We start from the raw sequence: 19,027 nt of genomic DNA, 5'->3' as shown, positions 1-19,027 counted from the left end.
AATGTTAATATTTCCTTTTCCTCCATACTTGTAGTTCATTACAATGAATCCATCAAACGCTACCGCACCGATAACTATTGAGTCTTACCACAATGTTTTTGACGACGTTTGCTCCAACAATGATTTCGACACTACTAGAGAACTTCATTTTAGGATAGGTTCGGATGGAAACCTTAACTTCATCACTTCTTCTAAACCACCTACTACTACTAGACCTCGTGTGAGTCCGTCTCAGGAAGACTACCTCATACAATCTATAGGGTCTTTGTCTCTGGAAGATAAAGATGCCAAAACTAGTGGGAGCTCAAGCAATCAAGTTCTTGCTTCAAAGGGCAAAAAGTTCAAGAAGAAGGGAAAGAAAATCAAAAACTTCAAGCAAGTTAATGATGAGTGCCATTATTGCTATGGCATGGGACATTGGCTTAGGAATTGTCCCGTATATTTGCGAAATATAAGGGAAGGAATCATCGTTCCAAAAGGTAAAATTCCTAAAGAAATTTATGTTATTGATATAAATTATACTTCCACTACGACATGGGTACTAGATACCGGTTGTGGTTCTCACCTTTGTAATCATTTACAGGGTTTAAGAGACGTGAAGAGGCTTAGCAAGGGAGATGTGGATCTACGCCTTGGAAATGGAGCTCGGGTAGCGGCTGAATCCAAAGAAACTTATGTTTTAGCTTTGCCTAATGGATTTGAGTTGTATTTACATAATTGTTTTTATGTGCCTACACTCTCTAAAAACACTCTCTAAAAACATGTTTATCTATTAGTGCTTTGAAAAACTATCATACAGATTCAAATAATATCAAATAAAACTTTCATACATGTATTTAAATGACCTTTGGGCAACACTTAAACACAAGCAACCATCATTGATGTTAATATATATACTTTAACAATTAATTATAACACACATGAATCAAATAAGAATGCTATCTTTGAATATACATACTATTAGACCCAATTTATGAATAATTAATCCTTTTATATTATCAACTATATTTAGTGACCCATCTTTGGGTGATCTCCCAAAATATAGATGGCAAAATTAATTGATCAATCTAACTATAATGTCATTTAAACATCTCTTTAACCATGATCAATTGATAACTTTTATTTTAAATGTCTAAATGTAATATAACAAGGCCACTTTGGTAACTAACATGTGATATACAAAATAAACATTTAAACTTTAATAATGAAATTTTCTTCAATCTATATATCTATATAAAATAATAAAACAAGAACCACTAACACTTTTCTTTCCCGCCTATTTACTTACTTGCCTAGCATACCGCACTCAATATATTACTATAATAATTCCTAGATTATAGGTTACGGTTACTGCCATCCCAAAATTTGCTTAACACTTAACCCTAATTTTTTGTGCCTATTATTACTTATATGTAATCCTTATTTGTCATATCTTCTCCGCCTCCACTCCATATTGTGCCTTCTTCATCTTCAGAACTTCTAAAAAATCTTTACCACGTAACCCTAATTTATTAGTTAACGAAGTAGTATTCCGTAGTTGATAACAGATAGAGATTCAGTCCGAGAGGTAAGAAGTGCCTGTAATTTCTAAGGATTACAGTCATATTATTCAAATTATTACAAAGCATAATTCTATTTATTAGGAGTATTTTGCTTATACATGAATATATTCGGCAGTAGAATTGGTTTAGCATGTATCGCCAAGCATGTACAAATTTAACATACAAAATTTGGCCTATTGGAGAGTTTTAATGTTATATGGTGCTTACTTAATTATAAACTGTTGACTAATAATTGAAAGATGAGAGTATTTTTTTTATTTCCTACCCTAGGTTCATTCATTGATTCGGGTAAGTATTTAAGTTTTTGTACTCCAAAATGTTCAATATAAAGTTGTTTGGTATGTTGCATGATGGCTTTGAATTGCTCAATTAACTAATTGCACATGTTATTTAGTTATTCATAGTACAAGTAAAATCGCCCGATGAAAATTTCTAATAAGATCTCCTCAATAACTTAGAAACACAGTTCAAATTACCAATGCCTTTCATAGTAGCTCTCAATCTCGCTCTCATAACTTAACAATACAAGTCCTCTGTAAAGCTTTCACAAAGTTTATTTTAGTAATCACTACTCCTCTTGACCACGATATATTCTAAAATATGATGGTCATATTCCCCATTTTTGAGTAATTTTTTTTACATAAAATATGATGGTCATATCCCCCATTTTTTAGTTAGGTTACTTAGATATCCTATTTTTGAGTTGTTAAAGCATGTTGATGTATAAAATTATGTTAACTTAATACTCTCTTTGTCCCAGTTATTTGTTTTCATTACTTTGATTAAAAAACTTCTTACATAGAATAGACCAAATAAATATGAATGGCCGTAGAGAGTGGTCTACTATAAGCTAACTTGAATTGAGTGTTTCAAGACTACGTATTTTAAAGACTAATTAATACTCCGTTCGTCTCAAACAATTTGTTTACCTCTTTATCGTTTTATGTGCACTTTAATTAGTTCAAGTTATATCTAAGGTTGGGACAAGGTGGTATACATCTTTTCTCCATACATTATTGATTACCGCTTTAACAGTTGACTTTTTATCTCAAGGAGTAATAGGTTGGATTTTGATTTTTTGTAGCATGACGAGATAAGGATTACCTTGGCATTGTTTTTAATGTAAAAAGAAAATCACAGTATATCCTATTTATGCTTATATGCATTTAAACTCTATGAGAGATTCGTGGGTTCTCCGGGAGGGCCGTACTCCTTCACATAAACGAAGTCTATTAAACGGGATATTATAAAGGGAATAGGGGAAGGAGTACGGTCCTCAGGAGAAGACGCAAGAATTTTTTATACCCTATTATACTCTATTATTGGTTTGAAGTGACATTTGAGTAAAGGAGTTGTTTGAAGAAGTAATTCAAGGAACCTTACTGGGATCAAAGCAACTAATAATTAGTTAGCGTCTTCTTGGATGAGATATTCAAGTCGCCGAATCACCGAGTAATTTTAAATTGAATACTTTAAAAATTTACCAGTTTGAAAACAAAAACATTACATTCAATATATATTTGTAAGATAAATTTGTAACAATAAATTTTAGAGATTATTTTATATATTCTTTTGTTTATGCCCGTGCAACTTTGTACGGGCCCTAAACTAGTACTTTTATGTAACATCTTAATCTCATAATGTGTTTTAAACTGTACTACACATATATATAAATGTTAAAATCTTGTCATTCAAAATTTATTACCCAAACATATAACCATGAATGTGAACACAAACGATACATGTATAATTTAACACTAATACATGATTGATCACATTAAATGTATAGGCTAATGCGATACAGAGGACAAAAAGAAAAACTTTCAATTTCAAATATTGCAAACCTAGGCTATATGGTAACCCAGTAAACAAAGGAAGTGATTAATATGGTCACAAGATGTTAAAGTTTAAACGTCCGTCGTTCAATTGTAACCTTTAATTTTATCATAATGCATACTAAACAATACCATGTATAATTCAACATGGAACAATAATTGTAGTATATGTGAAAGTGACGGATCAGGAATAAGTCAATTTCATTAACATATGATAATATAACCCAATAACATGCTTCTACCATAATCTAGTACAATCACAAAACCTCTTGAACAACAATTCTTACTCCTTTTCCCTTATATTATTCATATATATAAATACAGTGATAAAAACTAAGGCAGTCAGAACTTTTATGAGTAAATTGAATATGCAGCAGAAGAAACAAAATAAATTGTTCATACTATGATCAAACCGTGATGAATCTTAATGAACATAATGATTATATATTCTATATAAATCAAGTTTACCATCCATAATTTGACCATGTGTTAAACAATTACTATAGTTTGGGCAAACACAAACATTAATTCCTTGCAGCCACGAATGCACCGTATAAGACTACACTTGCAAATCTTATCAAAAAGAAAAAACAGATACTCTGTGAAATATGCAATTTTATTCGATATGCAAGTACTTTTCGGGTAAATCAAACAAATCTATATTGGCTCTGATACCAAATGTAAGATAAACTTTATGATTTCAATAATGAAATCAGTCCCAAGAATCAATATAGACTTGAATTAATTCAACCCTAATACAATCAATAGACGGAATAAAGGACTAACCTTGGTCCATGTCTTACAGACGCACTCAATGCAATAAGAAGTATAAGACGATTGATTCTCCTCCTTAACCCTTTCCTTTGATGTTTCTTGATGATGGAGAAGAAAATGCCTTTTCACCTTTCACTTTTAATGTACGTATGTTTTGTGTTTTGTCAGATGATTATCATTTCTTCTAACTTCCAAAATATATATAATGGGTTACATACCTTTTTGCACAATCAAACCCGATCGTACCTTATCGTGAAAGACGACTTATATTAGGGTAAGGTAAGAGGGAATAATAATTCCCGAACCTTAATTACATTAATCGAAACCGATCCATCACGGTATCGTCTTTTATATTAAAGTCTCGTAATATTTAATATGAACTTAACTTATATTTAAACCCGAAATACATAGGCCACTCGAATATTATTAAATTAAACCCGAAACACATAGGCCACTCGAATATTATTAAATATTCTAACATATGGTACATCTTATTTTTAATAGTATATATTTTTTTTATTTTTATTTCTTTTAGTGTATTTTATATATTTTTATTTACCTTAGTGATTCATTAGAGTTGGAGACTCTATAATCGCTCGAAAAAAAGTTTCCTTTATTAATATAGATAGATATTGATTATGTTAAAAAAGATTGCAAATAATCTAACTCTTGTGATCTCGTTACTAGTGTCTTAATCATGCAACTAAGTTTTGAACGATTTAATTATAAACACATCGAATGACAAATACATAAAGATTAGATGAGGTTCATTTGATCCATCATCATCTCTGATTTGTTTCCAAGTCATCCACTTTTCATTCGTTTATTTCAAGTTTTTACTCATTGTTTTTTTTTTTTTTTTTTTTTAGATAAGAAAACTAGATTGATCCTCTAGCGTAGGACCAACCTATCTCATCCTTTCGAATGAGGGAGGTAAGTTGAAGCCACCGGCTATCAAACCACCTCGAAAGAGTTGGACATGAATGTCCAACAGAAGCCATGAAGTCAGCAACCTTGTTGGTTTCACGAAAGCAATGTTTAATTATCACTTTGTAGGCACGGAAAATTTATTAAAGTGCCAAATAAATAAAATTAATTAATTATTTTGAGTTAATACCAAATTTTAACTTAATTTAATTATTTTTGTCCCAATTAAATGAGATATGGGTCGATTTGGATTACAAAAGGAGTTATTCGGATCACTAAACCCAAAAAGAATCAAACTTGGGCCAATGTTGCTAATAAACCCACAAATGGGCCTGTGACCACCAAAGTCCAACAAGGAGATTTGAAACTCTATAAATAGAGCTCTCCTCATTCATTCAAAGGGTTGGAAATTCATAATTGCAAAGGAGCTAGAGAGAACAAGGTACAAATTCCTACAAATCCTCTCTGTCAAAATCATTGCAAGCAGTCAACAAGCACATCAAATCGTGCCGCCTGCGTTGAAGATTCAATCACAAGTTCAAACCTTCAAGAGAGATTCAAGTCATCGCGACCCTCTCAAGAAATCAAATTTACATCGCGCGTAGAGCAATTAAATTTGTCTACACGCGTACCCCTCACGTGTACCCCGTACACGTACCCCTTACGGCATATTAGAATCAGAGGATACATTAGAGATTGTACAAGTACTTTTGATATTTATTAATAAAATTTAATTGTTTCCTTGTTTTGTATTCCAGTTATCGCAATACAAAATTTGCTGTTACAAATTTTGGTGAACCCGACGTCAAAATCTCTACCTCTCATCTCTACTGCTGTTTTATTCAAGTCTACCAAAACAAGAAGATGTCTACTAAGCAAAGCATCTCCTCCAGTCCATCCAAGAAGACCTACGCAGATATCCCCGCAGGTACCCCCATCTTCGCTACCTCTCCGCTACGTGATCGGTTGGCATTTCCACAAGAGCAATGGCGAAGAAGGTCTTTGTCAATCGCGCCGCCGATCACGCCCGCACACGTCCCAACTAGGCCACGCAAGTTCTCGTCGCCTCCATAGCGCCGCTTGCTACAACGCTCTCGGCCGCCTCTTCTCCTTCACGCGAAGAGACTAGAAGTGTTAAGGTTGACAAGAAGGCTTCTCCTTGCAAACCCAAAGCATCGCCAAAGAAGAAAGAAACCTCAACTCCTAACGTTGCTTCAGTCATGGTGATAAGTGGCGATACTCTTGAGGATCGAATGCAGAAAATGAATGATCTCCTTGAAAAGATGATGAAGGAGAGTGAAGAAAAGAACAAGAAAATTGATGAGCTCCAAAAAGAAGTGGTGGCACTCCGTGACAGGAAGGCCGAGAGCGAGCATGGTGACACCGATAGGGATGTTGATAGCGATAGAGAAGTTGGCGAGGATAGGGAAAAGCCAAACAATGAGATCAGCAACTTCACTGAAGAGAAGCTGCAGGAGTTAATAGCCAAGACGATCAAGTGTCAGTTGGATGATAGCTCGACAAGTAGTGGACGCTACATCAAGCCTTACACTAAGAGGATTGACGATCGGCGCATGCCATCTGGCTATCAGCCTCCAAAATTTCAACAGTTCGACGGGAAGGGGAACCCAAAGCAACACATCGCCCACTTCGTCGAGACATGCAACAATGCTGGAACAGAAGGTGATCGTTTGGTGAAGCAGTTCGTTCGTTCGCTCAAAGGGATCGCGTTCGACTGGTACACAGATCTGGACTCTGAGTCAATTGACAGCTGGGGTCACATGGAAGATGAATTCCTCAACAGATTCTACAAAGACACCAGGACGTGTCGTCGATGATGAGCGAATTGACAAAGACAACTCAATGGCAAGATGAGCCTGTCGTCGATTACATCAACAATTGGCGTCGTTTGAGTCCGGAATGCAAGGATCGCTTAAGTGAAGCGTCGCGATTGAAATGTGCGTCAATGGGATGAAATGGGACATTCTTTACATCCTGAAAGGGATCATGCCAAAGAGCTTCCAAGACCTGGCTACCCGCGCCCATGACATGGAGATCACAATCAAAGAACATGGTAGTGCTCGACCAAGTTCTTCTAAGGTGCCAAGTGAAAAGAAGGAGTTCAAGAAAGCGATAAGAACTCCAAATCGTCGACAAAGGAAACAATGGTCGTCGAAACCAAAGTGCACCGTGAAAATATCGTCAAAGCCTAAGTATGAAAAGAAGAAAGAGTCATTCTCTTACAACTACCAACGAGACAAGCCTACATTGAAAGAGTTGCAGGCTAAGAAATATCCATTCCCATTCGACTTGTCCGGAATGCTTGATGACCTCTTGGAAAAGAAGGTTATACAATTGCCAGAGTCCAAGCGCCCTGAGCAAGCAAACAAGACAAACAATCCTAATTACTGTCGTTATCATAGGCTGGTGAGTCATCCTATTGAAAAGTGTATAACACTTAAGGAGAAGATCATGCAGCTCTCCAAGGAAGGGAAGATCATTCTTGACTTGGAGGACACAGTAACCACAAATCAAACTACTGTAGTCCTGGAGCAACTTGACGAGCCAATTATACGGCAAGGACAATGTGTGTATATGTTGCAGTTTGGAAGTTTTGAGCCTGTGGCATTACAGATCCAAGGGTCATTGCCGTCGCTACCTCCAATGTCATTGGAAGAAAAACTACCTCCTCAGAATAAGAATGAGGAAAAGAAGCATGAAGATGACGATGAAGGTTGGACTTTGGTTACGCGCAAGAAGTCAAAGAAACAAATAAGACAGATAGCGCAACCTGTTCACCGTCGAAGAAAACAATCAAAGAAGACTAAACCTCGCAAGACGAAGGGAAAGAAAAAGCCCAAAACAGTGTTCAAACCACATGTCTTTCCTATCGATGTACTTGAGCAAGAACCACCGAGTCCCGTCACCTTAAAATAATTCTTCCCACAAGACTTCTTAAACAAGGTTACCGTATGCACCGTCTTAGCTACGGAAGGTGGTGATGATAAAAAGAAGATAGAGGAAGGAGGCCTAGATGATGCGGTATTGGCACAACAGTTGCATTCTGAAAAGGAGAACCAAATAGTGGCTGCTCTTGACGCCCTTCCTACAAACATGGGATGGAAGCAAATCTTTCGTCTACCTAAAGAGAAGCGTCAGCTGATAATTCAAGGACTTGAGAAGCCCGAGTTGTATGCGGGCAAGATGAAAGAAAAAATTGAGCCTCTTGAGCAATCAACTGGATGTGTCTCCTGCAACGCAGCCTTGAGTTTTTCAGATGAGGATTTACTTCTTGGATCCAAGCCTCACAACAAGCCACTTTATGTGTCTGGGTACATCCGGGGGCAAAAGGTCAAGCGCATTTTAATAGATGGAGGCTCAGGAGTCAATCTCATGCCAAAAGCTACCATGAACGAATTAGGGATCACGATGGATGAACTCTCCAGTAGTCGAACAATGATTCATGGTTTCAACTTGAATGGGGAGCGTGCGGTTGGCATGATCCGTGTGAACCTTACCATGGGTGATCTTTCTTCCGACATATTGTTCCATGTCATGGATGGCAAGACATTGTTCAAACTATTGCTGGTACGACCTTGGAAGCACGAGAATGGAGTTGTCGCCTCAACCGTCCATCAATGCTTGAAATATTATCGTGGTGGCGAAAGGAAAATAGACGGAGACGCCAAACCTTTCTCTAAGGTCGACTCTTTCTTCGCTGATGCAAAATTCTTTGAAGAGAATGGTACTTCCAGTGAGTTCATGCCAAGCACCATCTCTTCAACAGGAAAAGGAGGTAAGCGGGAAAAGAACATCATCAAAGAAGATGAAGCTGCAAGGCCTGCTAAATAAAATGATGTTAAGAAAGATGTAGACAAGGTCAACAAAACAGCTACTCCTGTTGCGTCACCCAAGAAGCAAGAGACGCCGCAGAAAACTACACCACCAGTACTACGCTACATCCCGAAGTCTCGCCGCAAAGATGGGGAGAGTCCTTTTGCAGAGTGTCTAACACCAAAGATAGAGCCTAAGGATAAAAAGTCAAGTCTGGTGTTCAAGCAGGAATGGGTAGCCAAAGTCGTTACACCCCTACCAAGTTCATCTCAAACGAAGATTGTGAGACCTCCTCCGAATGGTTTCGTCTGTTCATCCAGTCAATCATCAAATGAAGAAAACAAGGGGATATTTGATTCCAATGCTTACAAGCTACTGGCAAAGGCTGGATATGACTTTACAAATCCGACTCCTCTTGGCAAAGTTATAAAAGTTGAGCCGTACGGTCTTAACAAAGCGCAACATGAAGTATTCAAGCAAGATGGGAGCTTCATGGTGACTAGGGCCGGGCTCGGATATGAGTCTCCTGCGCCTGTGAAGATTGGTGCTCGTAGAAAAGGGGCTACTGCATCTTCTCAGCATATCACAGTAGAAGAGGTTGAAGAAAATGAAGAAGGAGAGGAAAAGATGCATCCATCTTCAGTCTTCGATCGAATAAGTCCACCTACAGAGAAGTGTCGTCCTTCTATATTTACAAGGTTAGGGAGACCAAGTGCTTCAACCAAACACATTTCTGTATTTTCTAGGCTTGGCAATCAAGGAGAAAGTAAAGTCAAAGCGTCAACACCTTCGTTGCGCATAAACAAGAAGGGCGCAATACATGAACGCTTGGGCGGTCCATCAAAAACAGTCTTCAGTCGACTAGGGGCTCCCAAGAAGAATAGTGGCAAGGGTCGTCCTCTCTCAACTTCTGCAACACAAAATGAAGAAGAAGTAAGAGTAAGCGATGACTTGAGAAGCGCAATACCATCTCGCATGAAGCGTATGCAAGTAGTGGATATCATCCAACATGAGCCACTCAAAGCAATGAGGCGCGTACTAGTTTTTACTGGTCAGCAAAAGAATGCCGAAGAGCTTGTGCCTTCATCTTCACGTACCTGTGATACAAAAAAGTCAAGTGACTTAGAAATTACAACGTCATCATATCACATCACAGTAGAAGAGATACCTGACGAGAACGAAGAAGTTGAGGCGGATGAGGCCCCTGAAACACTTGAAGATAGGGGGCAATCGACTGTGGATGAATTCAAGGAACTCAATTTGGGAACTACTGAATATCCTCGCCCCATTTATGTCAGTGCTTTGCTGACTAAGGAAGAAGAAGAGGAGTACTACAAGTTGTTGGTCAAGTACAAGGATGTCTTCGCTTGGAGCTATAAAGAGATTCCTGGACTCAGCCCAAAAATTGCAGTTCATCGTCTAGCAATCAAGAAAGGCACGGCCCCAAAAAGCAACCTCAACGTCGTTTGTGTCTGAGCTTGTACCGAAATTGAAAGGGAATTCAATAAACTCATTGAAGCAGGTTTCATTCGAGAAGTCAAATATTCTACCTGGATAGCAAACTTTGTCCCGATCGAAAGAAGAATGGACAACTGCGCATATGTGTCGACTTCAGAGACCTTAATGATGCATGCCCGAAGGATGACTTCCCTTTGCCAGTTACAGAGTTGATGATTGACGCAATCACTGGTCATGAAGCCCTCTCATTCATGGATTGTACTGCTGGTTACAATCAAATACATATAGCACCCGAAGATCAAGAAGCAACAGGTTTTCGAACCCCAAAAGGGATCTTCTGCTACACAGTCATGCCGTTTGGATTGAAGAATGCTGGCGCTACGTACCAACGCGCAATGCAAAATATCTTTGATGACATGCTGCATAAAACAATAGAGTGTTATGTTGATGCTGTGGTTGTCAAATCAAAGAAAAGAGAAGACCATATCAAAGACCTTCGAACCGTCTTTGAAAGACTTAGAAAATGTAAACTCAAGATGAATCCACTCAAGTGCGCATTTGAGTCACATCCGGGAAGTTCTTAGGTTTTGTGGTCAGGCATAGAGGCATTGAAATTGACCAAACAAAAATCAAAGCTATCAACGAGATGCCGGAACCAAAGACATTGAAAGAGTTGCGCGGATTGCAAAGACGTTTGGCATACATCCGAAGGTTCATCTCTAACTTAGCCGGGCGTTGCCAGCCGTTTAGCCATCTCATGAAAAAGGATGCTCCATTTCAATGGGATGAAAAATGCAAAAATGCTTTTGATAGCATCAAGAAGTACTTGCCAGCCGGCCGCCGATCTTTGGGGCACCAATTCCAGGAAGGCCACTTGTCCTCTACATTGCAAAGACAAGAACGCTCACCGGGGGCAATGTGTGCTCAATAAATTGAAGACCGCAAGGAGAGAGCACTCTACTACTTGAGTCGTACCTTGGTTGGAGCTGAGTTGAATTACGCGCCCATAGAGAAGATATGTCTCGCTTTGGTGTTCGCCGTCCAGAAGTTGAGGCACTACATGCAGGCACATACCATACATGTGGTCTCAAAAGCTGATCCAATCAAGTACATACTCTCAAGACCAGTCTTGTCTGGAAGACTTGCGAAATGGGCAATGTTGCTTAAGCAGTATGACTTGGTGTTCGTGCCTCAAAAGGTTGTGAAAGGTCAAGCTATCGCCGACTTCTTTCCGATCATCCAAATTGCCGGCAGAGTGGGAAATTTCGAGATGACCTCCCGGAGAAGAAATTTTCTATGTGGACGTCCTACCTCCATGGCAAATGTACTTTGTGCGCGCAAGGCAAGATGGAGCCGGAGCTGGAGTTGTATTCGTAACTCCACAAAATCATCTTATGCCATATGCCTTTACACTCACTCAGTTGTGTAAAAATAATATGGCGAGAATCACCAACTCTCATACTCGATCTTCAAATGGCGATCGAAATAGGTGTCAGGGATATGGACATATATGGAGACTCAAAGCTGGTGGCCAACCAAGTCCTTGGTGAATATGAAGTGAAAAAGGAAGACTTGATTCCCTACCATCAACAGGCATTACAACCTTCTTGAATCAACTTGACGACATCCATGTTGGTCATGTGCCAAGGAGTGCCAATAAGTTGGCTGACGCGCTTGCTAATCTTGCAGACACTTTGGCACTGGGGCGGAAGAGTCTATGCAAGTCCCAAGATGCAATCGTTGGGTAGTATCATTGCTTGAAGGAGAGGAAAATGTAGATACAACCAACATGATATGCGTCTACACACAGCTTGATGAAGATGATGGCGTCAACCTATCATTGATTTTTGGACCACCAAAAACTACCCGATAATCCCAGGACACAAGGTAGAAATACGTCGACGTGCTCCAAATTTCATTCACTATAAAGGGACACTCTCTGAGACGTTCTTTCTCGGCCAATGGTTGAGGTGTCTAAGCAAGGACGAAGCCATCAAGCAATGCATGAAGCTCATTCTGGCATTTATGGTGCTCATCAATCTGGGCTTAAACTTCATGATCGTGTAAAGAGAATGAGGTATTACTGGCCAACCATGATACAAGATTGTATGGACTTTGCGAAAAAATGTGAACCCTGTCAGTTCTACGCAAACTTCATACACCAACCGCCGGAGCCGTTGCATCCTACTGTTTCTTCATGGCCCTTTGAAGCTTGGGGACTTGATGTTGTGGGACCTCTTACTCCAAAGGCCTCAAATGGACACGAGTATATCCTCGCTGCCACTGACTACTTCTCAAAATGGACAGAAGCCATCACACTACGGGAAGTGAAGAAAGAAAATGTTGTGGACTTCATTAGAACCCAAATCATCTACAAATATGGTGTACCTCAACGTATCACAACTGACAATGGAAAACAATTTTTCAACCATCTGATGACAAGTCTGGGAGAAAAATTCAAGTTCAAACAATACAAGTCATCCATGTACAATGCCTCTGCAAATGGTTTGGCTGAAGCCTTTAATAAAACTCTTTGCAACTTGTTGAGAAAAGTAGTAGCAAAGTCAAAGCGAGATTGGCATGAAAGAATTGGGGAGGCGTTGTGGGCATATCGTACCACATACAAAACACCTACTCAGGCAATCCCGTATGCGTTGGTGTATGGAGTAGAGGCCGTCTTGCCATTAGAGCTACAGATCCCTTCCTTGCGCATCGCTATTCAAGAAGGACTCAGGGATGACGAAAATGACAGATTGCGATTAGCAGAGTTAGAAGCTCTCGATGAAAAGAGATTAGAGGCTCAACAAAAGCTCCAGTGCTATCAAGCAAGGTTGTCACGCGCATTCAACAAAAAGGTGCGCCCTCGTTCTTTCCAAGTAGGAGACCTCGTCCTTGCAGTACGAAGACCAATCATCACCTCTCACAAGCCAGTTGGCAAATTCACCTCTAAGTGGGATGGTCCATACGTGGTACAGGAGGTCTATACAAATGGTGCTTACAAAATCGTGGATGAAGACGGCGTTCGAGTAGGCCCAATCAATGGGAAGTTTTTGAAGCGTTACTATTCTTAAATCCCAACAGTGAAGGCTCCTAAGCAAGAGCGTAAACTGCAAGTCCAAGCTCCTAAGCAAGAGGTTAAACTGTATACAAACAAAAAAAACAAACAAACAAAAAAACAAACAAACAAAAAAAATCTAAAAAAAAAAAAAAAATACTCCTTCCTTTATGAACTACGTCGGCTTGATCTTGTGAAATACACTTTGTACTTCACAAGTACGTCGGCAACTTGGGTGAACATGTAGCTCAAGTGCAGCCACACCTCAAAAAAAAAAAATCCGTCTTTTGAACTACGTTGGCTTGATCTTGCAGGTTGTCATCTTGGTAGCTTTGCAAGTACGTAGGCAGTTTGAGCAAACACTTTGTTCAAGTGCAGCCACACCGAAAAAAATTACATCAAAATAATTACTCCTGGCCCGCAAGAGTTTAAACTGTGTACGGGTAAAATTACAGTCAATCATCAACCAAGTTTGTAAAAGACCAAGATCATGTTAATCGATGTTGAATTTCGCTTGAGCTGGGTTTTCACACTCTTTGCTTTACGGTTAGCCTTGGATGGCTCTTAAAAAAAAAGAGGTCACATCGCATACAGGTGATGAAATGGTGCAGTAATCTGGCACATGAAGGCTTGGAACTTCCTTACAATCGACGGGCGGGTTCATTGCACGGTAACTCCAAAGGGAACACAAGATGACACCCATCCAGGAGTAGCTCGTACTCTCTTGGAGTCGACGAGTCAGGTCCATTGCAAGTTGCAGCCCTGCAAAAGAGGACAATTACAAGTAAGTATAGAGAATATGAGGAAGTCTTTTACAAGTAGGGGTGACGTCAAAAAAAAAAAAAAAAATTCATCAAGCTACTACCCTTACGACAAGTTCGGGTACGCTACTCGACTTCCAAGTCAAAGAAAAAATTTGCTCACCAAGTCTAAAAAAAAATGACAGGGTGACAACAAAAAGATGGATCATTCCTGCGATAAGTTAGGGTATTCATTATCGATTTCCAAGTCAAATCAAGTCAAGTGGAGCTGTCTTCACGACAAGTAAGGGCGCTCATTATCGACTTCCAAGTCAAAGCAAAATCGAGACCCCGCCACGTCAAGACACCGGGAGGTGCACGTGACAAGGTCCCGAGGGGGCAATTTGTAGGCACGGAAAATTAATTAAAGTGCCAAATAAATAAAATTAATTAATTATTTTGAGTTAATACCAAATTTTAACTTAATTTAATTGTTTTTGTCCCAATTAAATGAGATATGGGTCGATTTGGATTACAAAAGGAGTTATTCGGATCACTAAACCTAGAAAGAATCAAACTTGGGCCAATGTTGCTAATAAACCCACAAATGGGCCTGTGACCACCAAAGTCCAACAAGGAGATTTGAAACTCTATAAATAGATCTCTCCTCATTCATTCAAAGGGTTGGAAATTCATAATTGCAAAGGAGCTAGAGAGAACAAGGTACAAATTCCTACAAATCCTCTCTGTCAAAATCATTGGAAGCAGTCAACAAGCACATCAAATCGTGCCGCCTGCGTTGAAGATTCAATCACAAGTTCAAACCTTCAAGAGAGATTCAAGTCATCGCGACCCTCTCAAGAAATCAAATTTACATCGCGCGTAGAGCAATTAAATTTGTCTACACGCGTACCCCTCACGTGTACCCCGTACATGTACCCCTTACGGCATATTAGAATCAGAGGATACATTAGAGATTGTACACGTACTTTTGATATTTATTAATAAAATTTAATTGTTTCCTTGTTTTGTATTCCAGTTATCGCAATACAAAATTTGCTGTTACACACTTCATCGAAAAAATGAAGGTCTAATTTCACATCCTTGATAATACTAAAAATTTCCCACGGAATTTGCCAAGTACCTCGAATTGAGTTAATAACACATAAGTTATCACCCTCTACAATTAACTTTGAGATTCCTAAGTATTTAGCTGCTAAAATACCTTCTTTTAAAGCAAGTGCTTCCGCAACAAGGATACTATTGGATCCGCACATTTTTGCTCCCAACAAAACGACTTTACCATTGTGATCTCTTATAGAATATCCTAAAGCAGCTTTATTACCTTCTATTCTCGATCCGTCAAAATTTAGCTTTAGGAAACCGTTTGTAGGTTTTTCCCACCAAATCTCTTCCTTACTAGAATTGTTTCTAGCTGACTCTTCTACCTCGGGATTGTTAAGATCCTTAAATCTAGTCACATTCCATGTCTTAGTGCTATTATTACATAAAGTAATAAGTTTGCTGATACTTAAATTAACATTATTAAAGATAATATCATTTCTATGGAACCATGCATTCCACTAAATAAAAATAATCTTTATAAAGTCATCTTTTGGAATTAAATCCTTGAGATAATTAAGTTTCGTTAGAAAACTTTGACTTGTAATAGTGCCATAATTTGACAAAAAATCGTTGAAACTAATAATGTTCAGGTCTTGGATGACAGACCCAATCAAGGGACATTCGTAAAAGAAATGATCTTTGTTTTCAATAGGATTGTTGCACAAAACACAATGAGGTGGGACATCAATATGACTCTTGAGAAGTCTACTTTTTGTTGGAAGGCGTCAACACAAAGCTTTCCAAAGAAAAATTTCAATTTAGGAGGAATATTCAATTTCCAAATCCACTGAAATTCACATTTGTCAAGAGCTTGATCGAATAAACCTTGCGCTAACCAAGTTGCTGTTTTGGTAGAGAAATTTCCATCTACGGACAACCCCCAAATGAGGGTGTCTGGAATATCATTATGTGGCACTGAAATGTTAGTAATCTGATTAACAATATCGTTATTCACTAAACTGGATAATTTACAAATATCCCATTGCTTGTCAGAGGTTATGAAATCTTTAACCAAAAGATTAAAATCACGGTTATTATTATCATTATCAACCATACTGCTTTTAAGTGGGTGTGAAAAAACCCAATTATCAGACCAAAACTTAATGTTGCTACCATTAGCTACCTGCCATCTCAGTCCTTTTCTAAATAGAGTCCGAAGACTCATTAGTTTACGCCATTGCCAAGAAGAGGCTGCATTAGGCTTATGATCAAAGAGTAAACAATTTCTCAAATATTTTTTAGATACCACTTTGACCCATATACTTTCCTTATCCATAAGAATTTTCCATAAAAGTTTCATTTGAAGAGCTTTATTAGCTGCTTCAGAAGATTTAATTCCTAAACCACCAACCGACTTTGGTAAACAAATTTTATGCCAACCAACCAAATTAGGAGAACGTTGGGAAGGATTCTTATTCCAAAGAAAGTCTCTATTAATTTTATCTAATCTATTATGGATCGATGAAGGGAGGAGGAAGCTTTGCATCTGAAAAGTTCCCTTCGCGGCTAAATTAGCATTGACACGAACTAGTCTACCTGCTTGAGATAAAGAATTCGCGTTCCATTTCGATAATTGAGTGCAAGAAGATTGAACAATGTTCTCGAAAGTATTTTTAGTCACTCTGCTATCAATTATAGGACATCCTAAATACTTACCCAAATGAGCTTCCTCGTTCATATGAAAAATGCCTCTAAGGGATTCACGAAGAGAACGCTCAATATTTCTAGTGCATTGAAAAGTGGATTTGTCAAAATTAACAAATTGTCCGGAAATCGTGCAAAATTTATCTAAAATAGACTTAATAGTTCTACAACTCTGGTTAGAGGCTTTAGCGAAAATTATAGTGTCATCCGCAAAAGTGAGAAAAGGAATTTTCTCCACTCCGGATCCAATTCTAATACCAATATCACTAGAGCTAACATCACTATTTTTTTGTAGAGATCTTGATAAAATCTCAGCGCACATAATAAATATATATGGCGAAAGTGGGTCTCCTTGTCGAATACCTCGAGTGGGTTTAAAAATGTCTCCCGGTGTTCCATTTACTAACACTGAGTAAGAAACAGTGTTTATACATGCCATAATCCATGAAATCCACTTAGCATTAAAACCCATTTGTTTAAAAGTTTCCTCGATAAAATTCCATTCTAGTCTGTCGTATGCTTTCTCCATATCAAGTTTGATTGCAATCCAACCTCCTTTGCCTTTTTTACGTTTAAACGAGTTAAAAATCTCGTGTACTAAAAGAATATTATCTTGAATGAAGCGATTAGGTATAAAAACACCTTGAAACGGGTGTATAATCTTATGCAAGACACTTCGAAAACGATTAGTCAAGATTTTTGCAATAATTTTATAAATTGTTGAACAAAGACTAATCGGGCGAAAATGGTTTACTGTTTGAGGATTTTCAATTTTAGGGATCAACGCTATGAAAGTATGATTTATTTCTGTTAGTAATTTCTCGGAATGGAAAAATGCTAAAACACTTTTTAGTGACAGAATTTCCTACAATATCCCAAAGATTTTTTGAAAAAACTCAAACAGAAATCCATCGGGGCTTGGGCATTTATCTGCGGCTAAACTAAACACAGTTTGTTTAACCTCTTCCATACTAATATTACATGTAAGAAATCTGTTATCTTCGTCTGTAATTAATCCACAAATAGACTTAAAATCCTCATTCTTGTCGAAATTACAAAGATGATTTTTCGCAAACCTAAGTTTAAACTCCTCGGATATTTCTTGCTTAATAAGGTTTTGATCAGTAATACAAGCACCATTCTTATTTATAAACTGTTTAATGCTATTTCTACTACGTCTAATCGTGGCATGAGTTTGAAAAAAATTCGTATTATTATCTCCAAAATTAGCTTTGTTTATATGAGCTTTTTGTTGCCAATAAATACGTTTATATTCAAGAAGGGCATCACGTTTTTTCAACCATCTCAATTGTGCTTCTTCTAAAATGCTAATATGAGATGAGCCAAGTTGATTTTGTATATTTTCTAACTTTTTTTCAACAATTGATAGTTGTCTAAAAATATTGCCAAAAGTGGACTGATTCCATTTTTTAGCCTTTTGTTTTAAAAATTTACACTTTTGGGAAAGACAGAACATATAAGATCCCTTAAACTGGTATTACCAACAACTTTTGACCATTTTACTGAAATCATTCCGAAGAGTCCACATGAGTTCAAATCGAAACGGAGGAGCTTTTTTAAAAGTTTGGTCATGAAATTTCACGGAGATAGGACAATGGTCTGAGCTAGTGAAAGCATGATGCACAAACTGCATATTTGGATAGAAAACTCCGGAACTAATGTTCAGTATAAACCGTACGAACTACTCTATAGGAGCCTTCTTCATATTACATTACGCTGTTATTTTAAATTCTAGCCACACACCTCATGTTTTAAACCTTCATTTCTCTCCTTCTACAGAAAACTCCGTAACCACACCACCACCACCAATGCCACCGGAACACCGACATAGATCTCGCCGGCGTAGCTTCGAGTCCAACATCGCCGATGCCATTCTTATTTTTATCTCCTTTTCCTTTCGACATAGTTCTCATCATCGACCTTATCGAGATTGTCAATGGTGAAGATGTTGGTGGTTTTGTTGAGGCGATCCGATCGATTTTAATGGTGGAAAAGGAGGGTGATAGAGATTTATGAATGATGAAGCATCGGTTGTCATCTTTTAATTAAGGA

At 38.2% G+C, this 19,027-nt stretch overlaps 1 protein-coding gene across 1 annotated transcript; it reads left to right on the top strand.

Moving 5' to 3' along the window:
- The first annotated feature begins 8,212 nt into the window (after positions 1 to 8,212).
- LOC141632514 (uncharacterized) lies at positions 8,213 to 10,408 on the top strand. The gene is made up of 4 exons (XM_074445060.1): positions 8,213 to 8,894; positions 8,991 to 9,166; positions 9,305 to 9,767; positions 9,861 to 10,408. Exons 1-4 carry the CDS (start codon positions 8,213 to 8,215, stop codon positions 10,406 to 10,408), a joined length of 1,869 nt encoding a protein of 622 aa, XP_074301161.1.
- The last annotated feature ends 8,619 nt before the right edge of the window (positions 10,409 to 19,027 follow it).

This window comes from Silene latifolia, chromosome Y (genome assembly GCF_048544455.1).
Source record: "Silene latifolia isolate original U9 population chromosome Y, ASM4854445v1, whole genome shotgun sequence".
NCBI lineage: Eukaryota > Viridiplantae > Streptophyta > Magnoliopsida > Caryophyllales > Caryophyllaceae > Silene > Silene latifolia.
Note: the sequence above shows the minus strand (reverse complement) of the source record. Positions and strands in the feature narration are given on the sequence as shown.

Coding starts and splice junctions, on each gene's coding strand:
- LOC141632514 (XM_074445060.1), top strand. CDS start 8,213: ATGGGATGGAAGCAAATCTTTCGTCTACCTAAAGAGAAGCGTCAGCTG. Junction 8,895..8,990: donor CTCTTCAACAGGAAAAGGAG/GTAAGCGGGAAA, acceptor TCAACAAAACAG/CTACTCCTGTTGCGTCACCC. Junction 9,167..9,304: donor TGGTGTTCAAGCAGGAATGG/GTAGCCAAAGTC, acceptor AATGCTTACAAG/CTACTGGCAAAGGCTGGATA.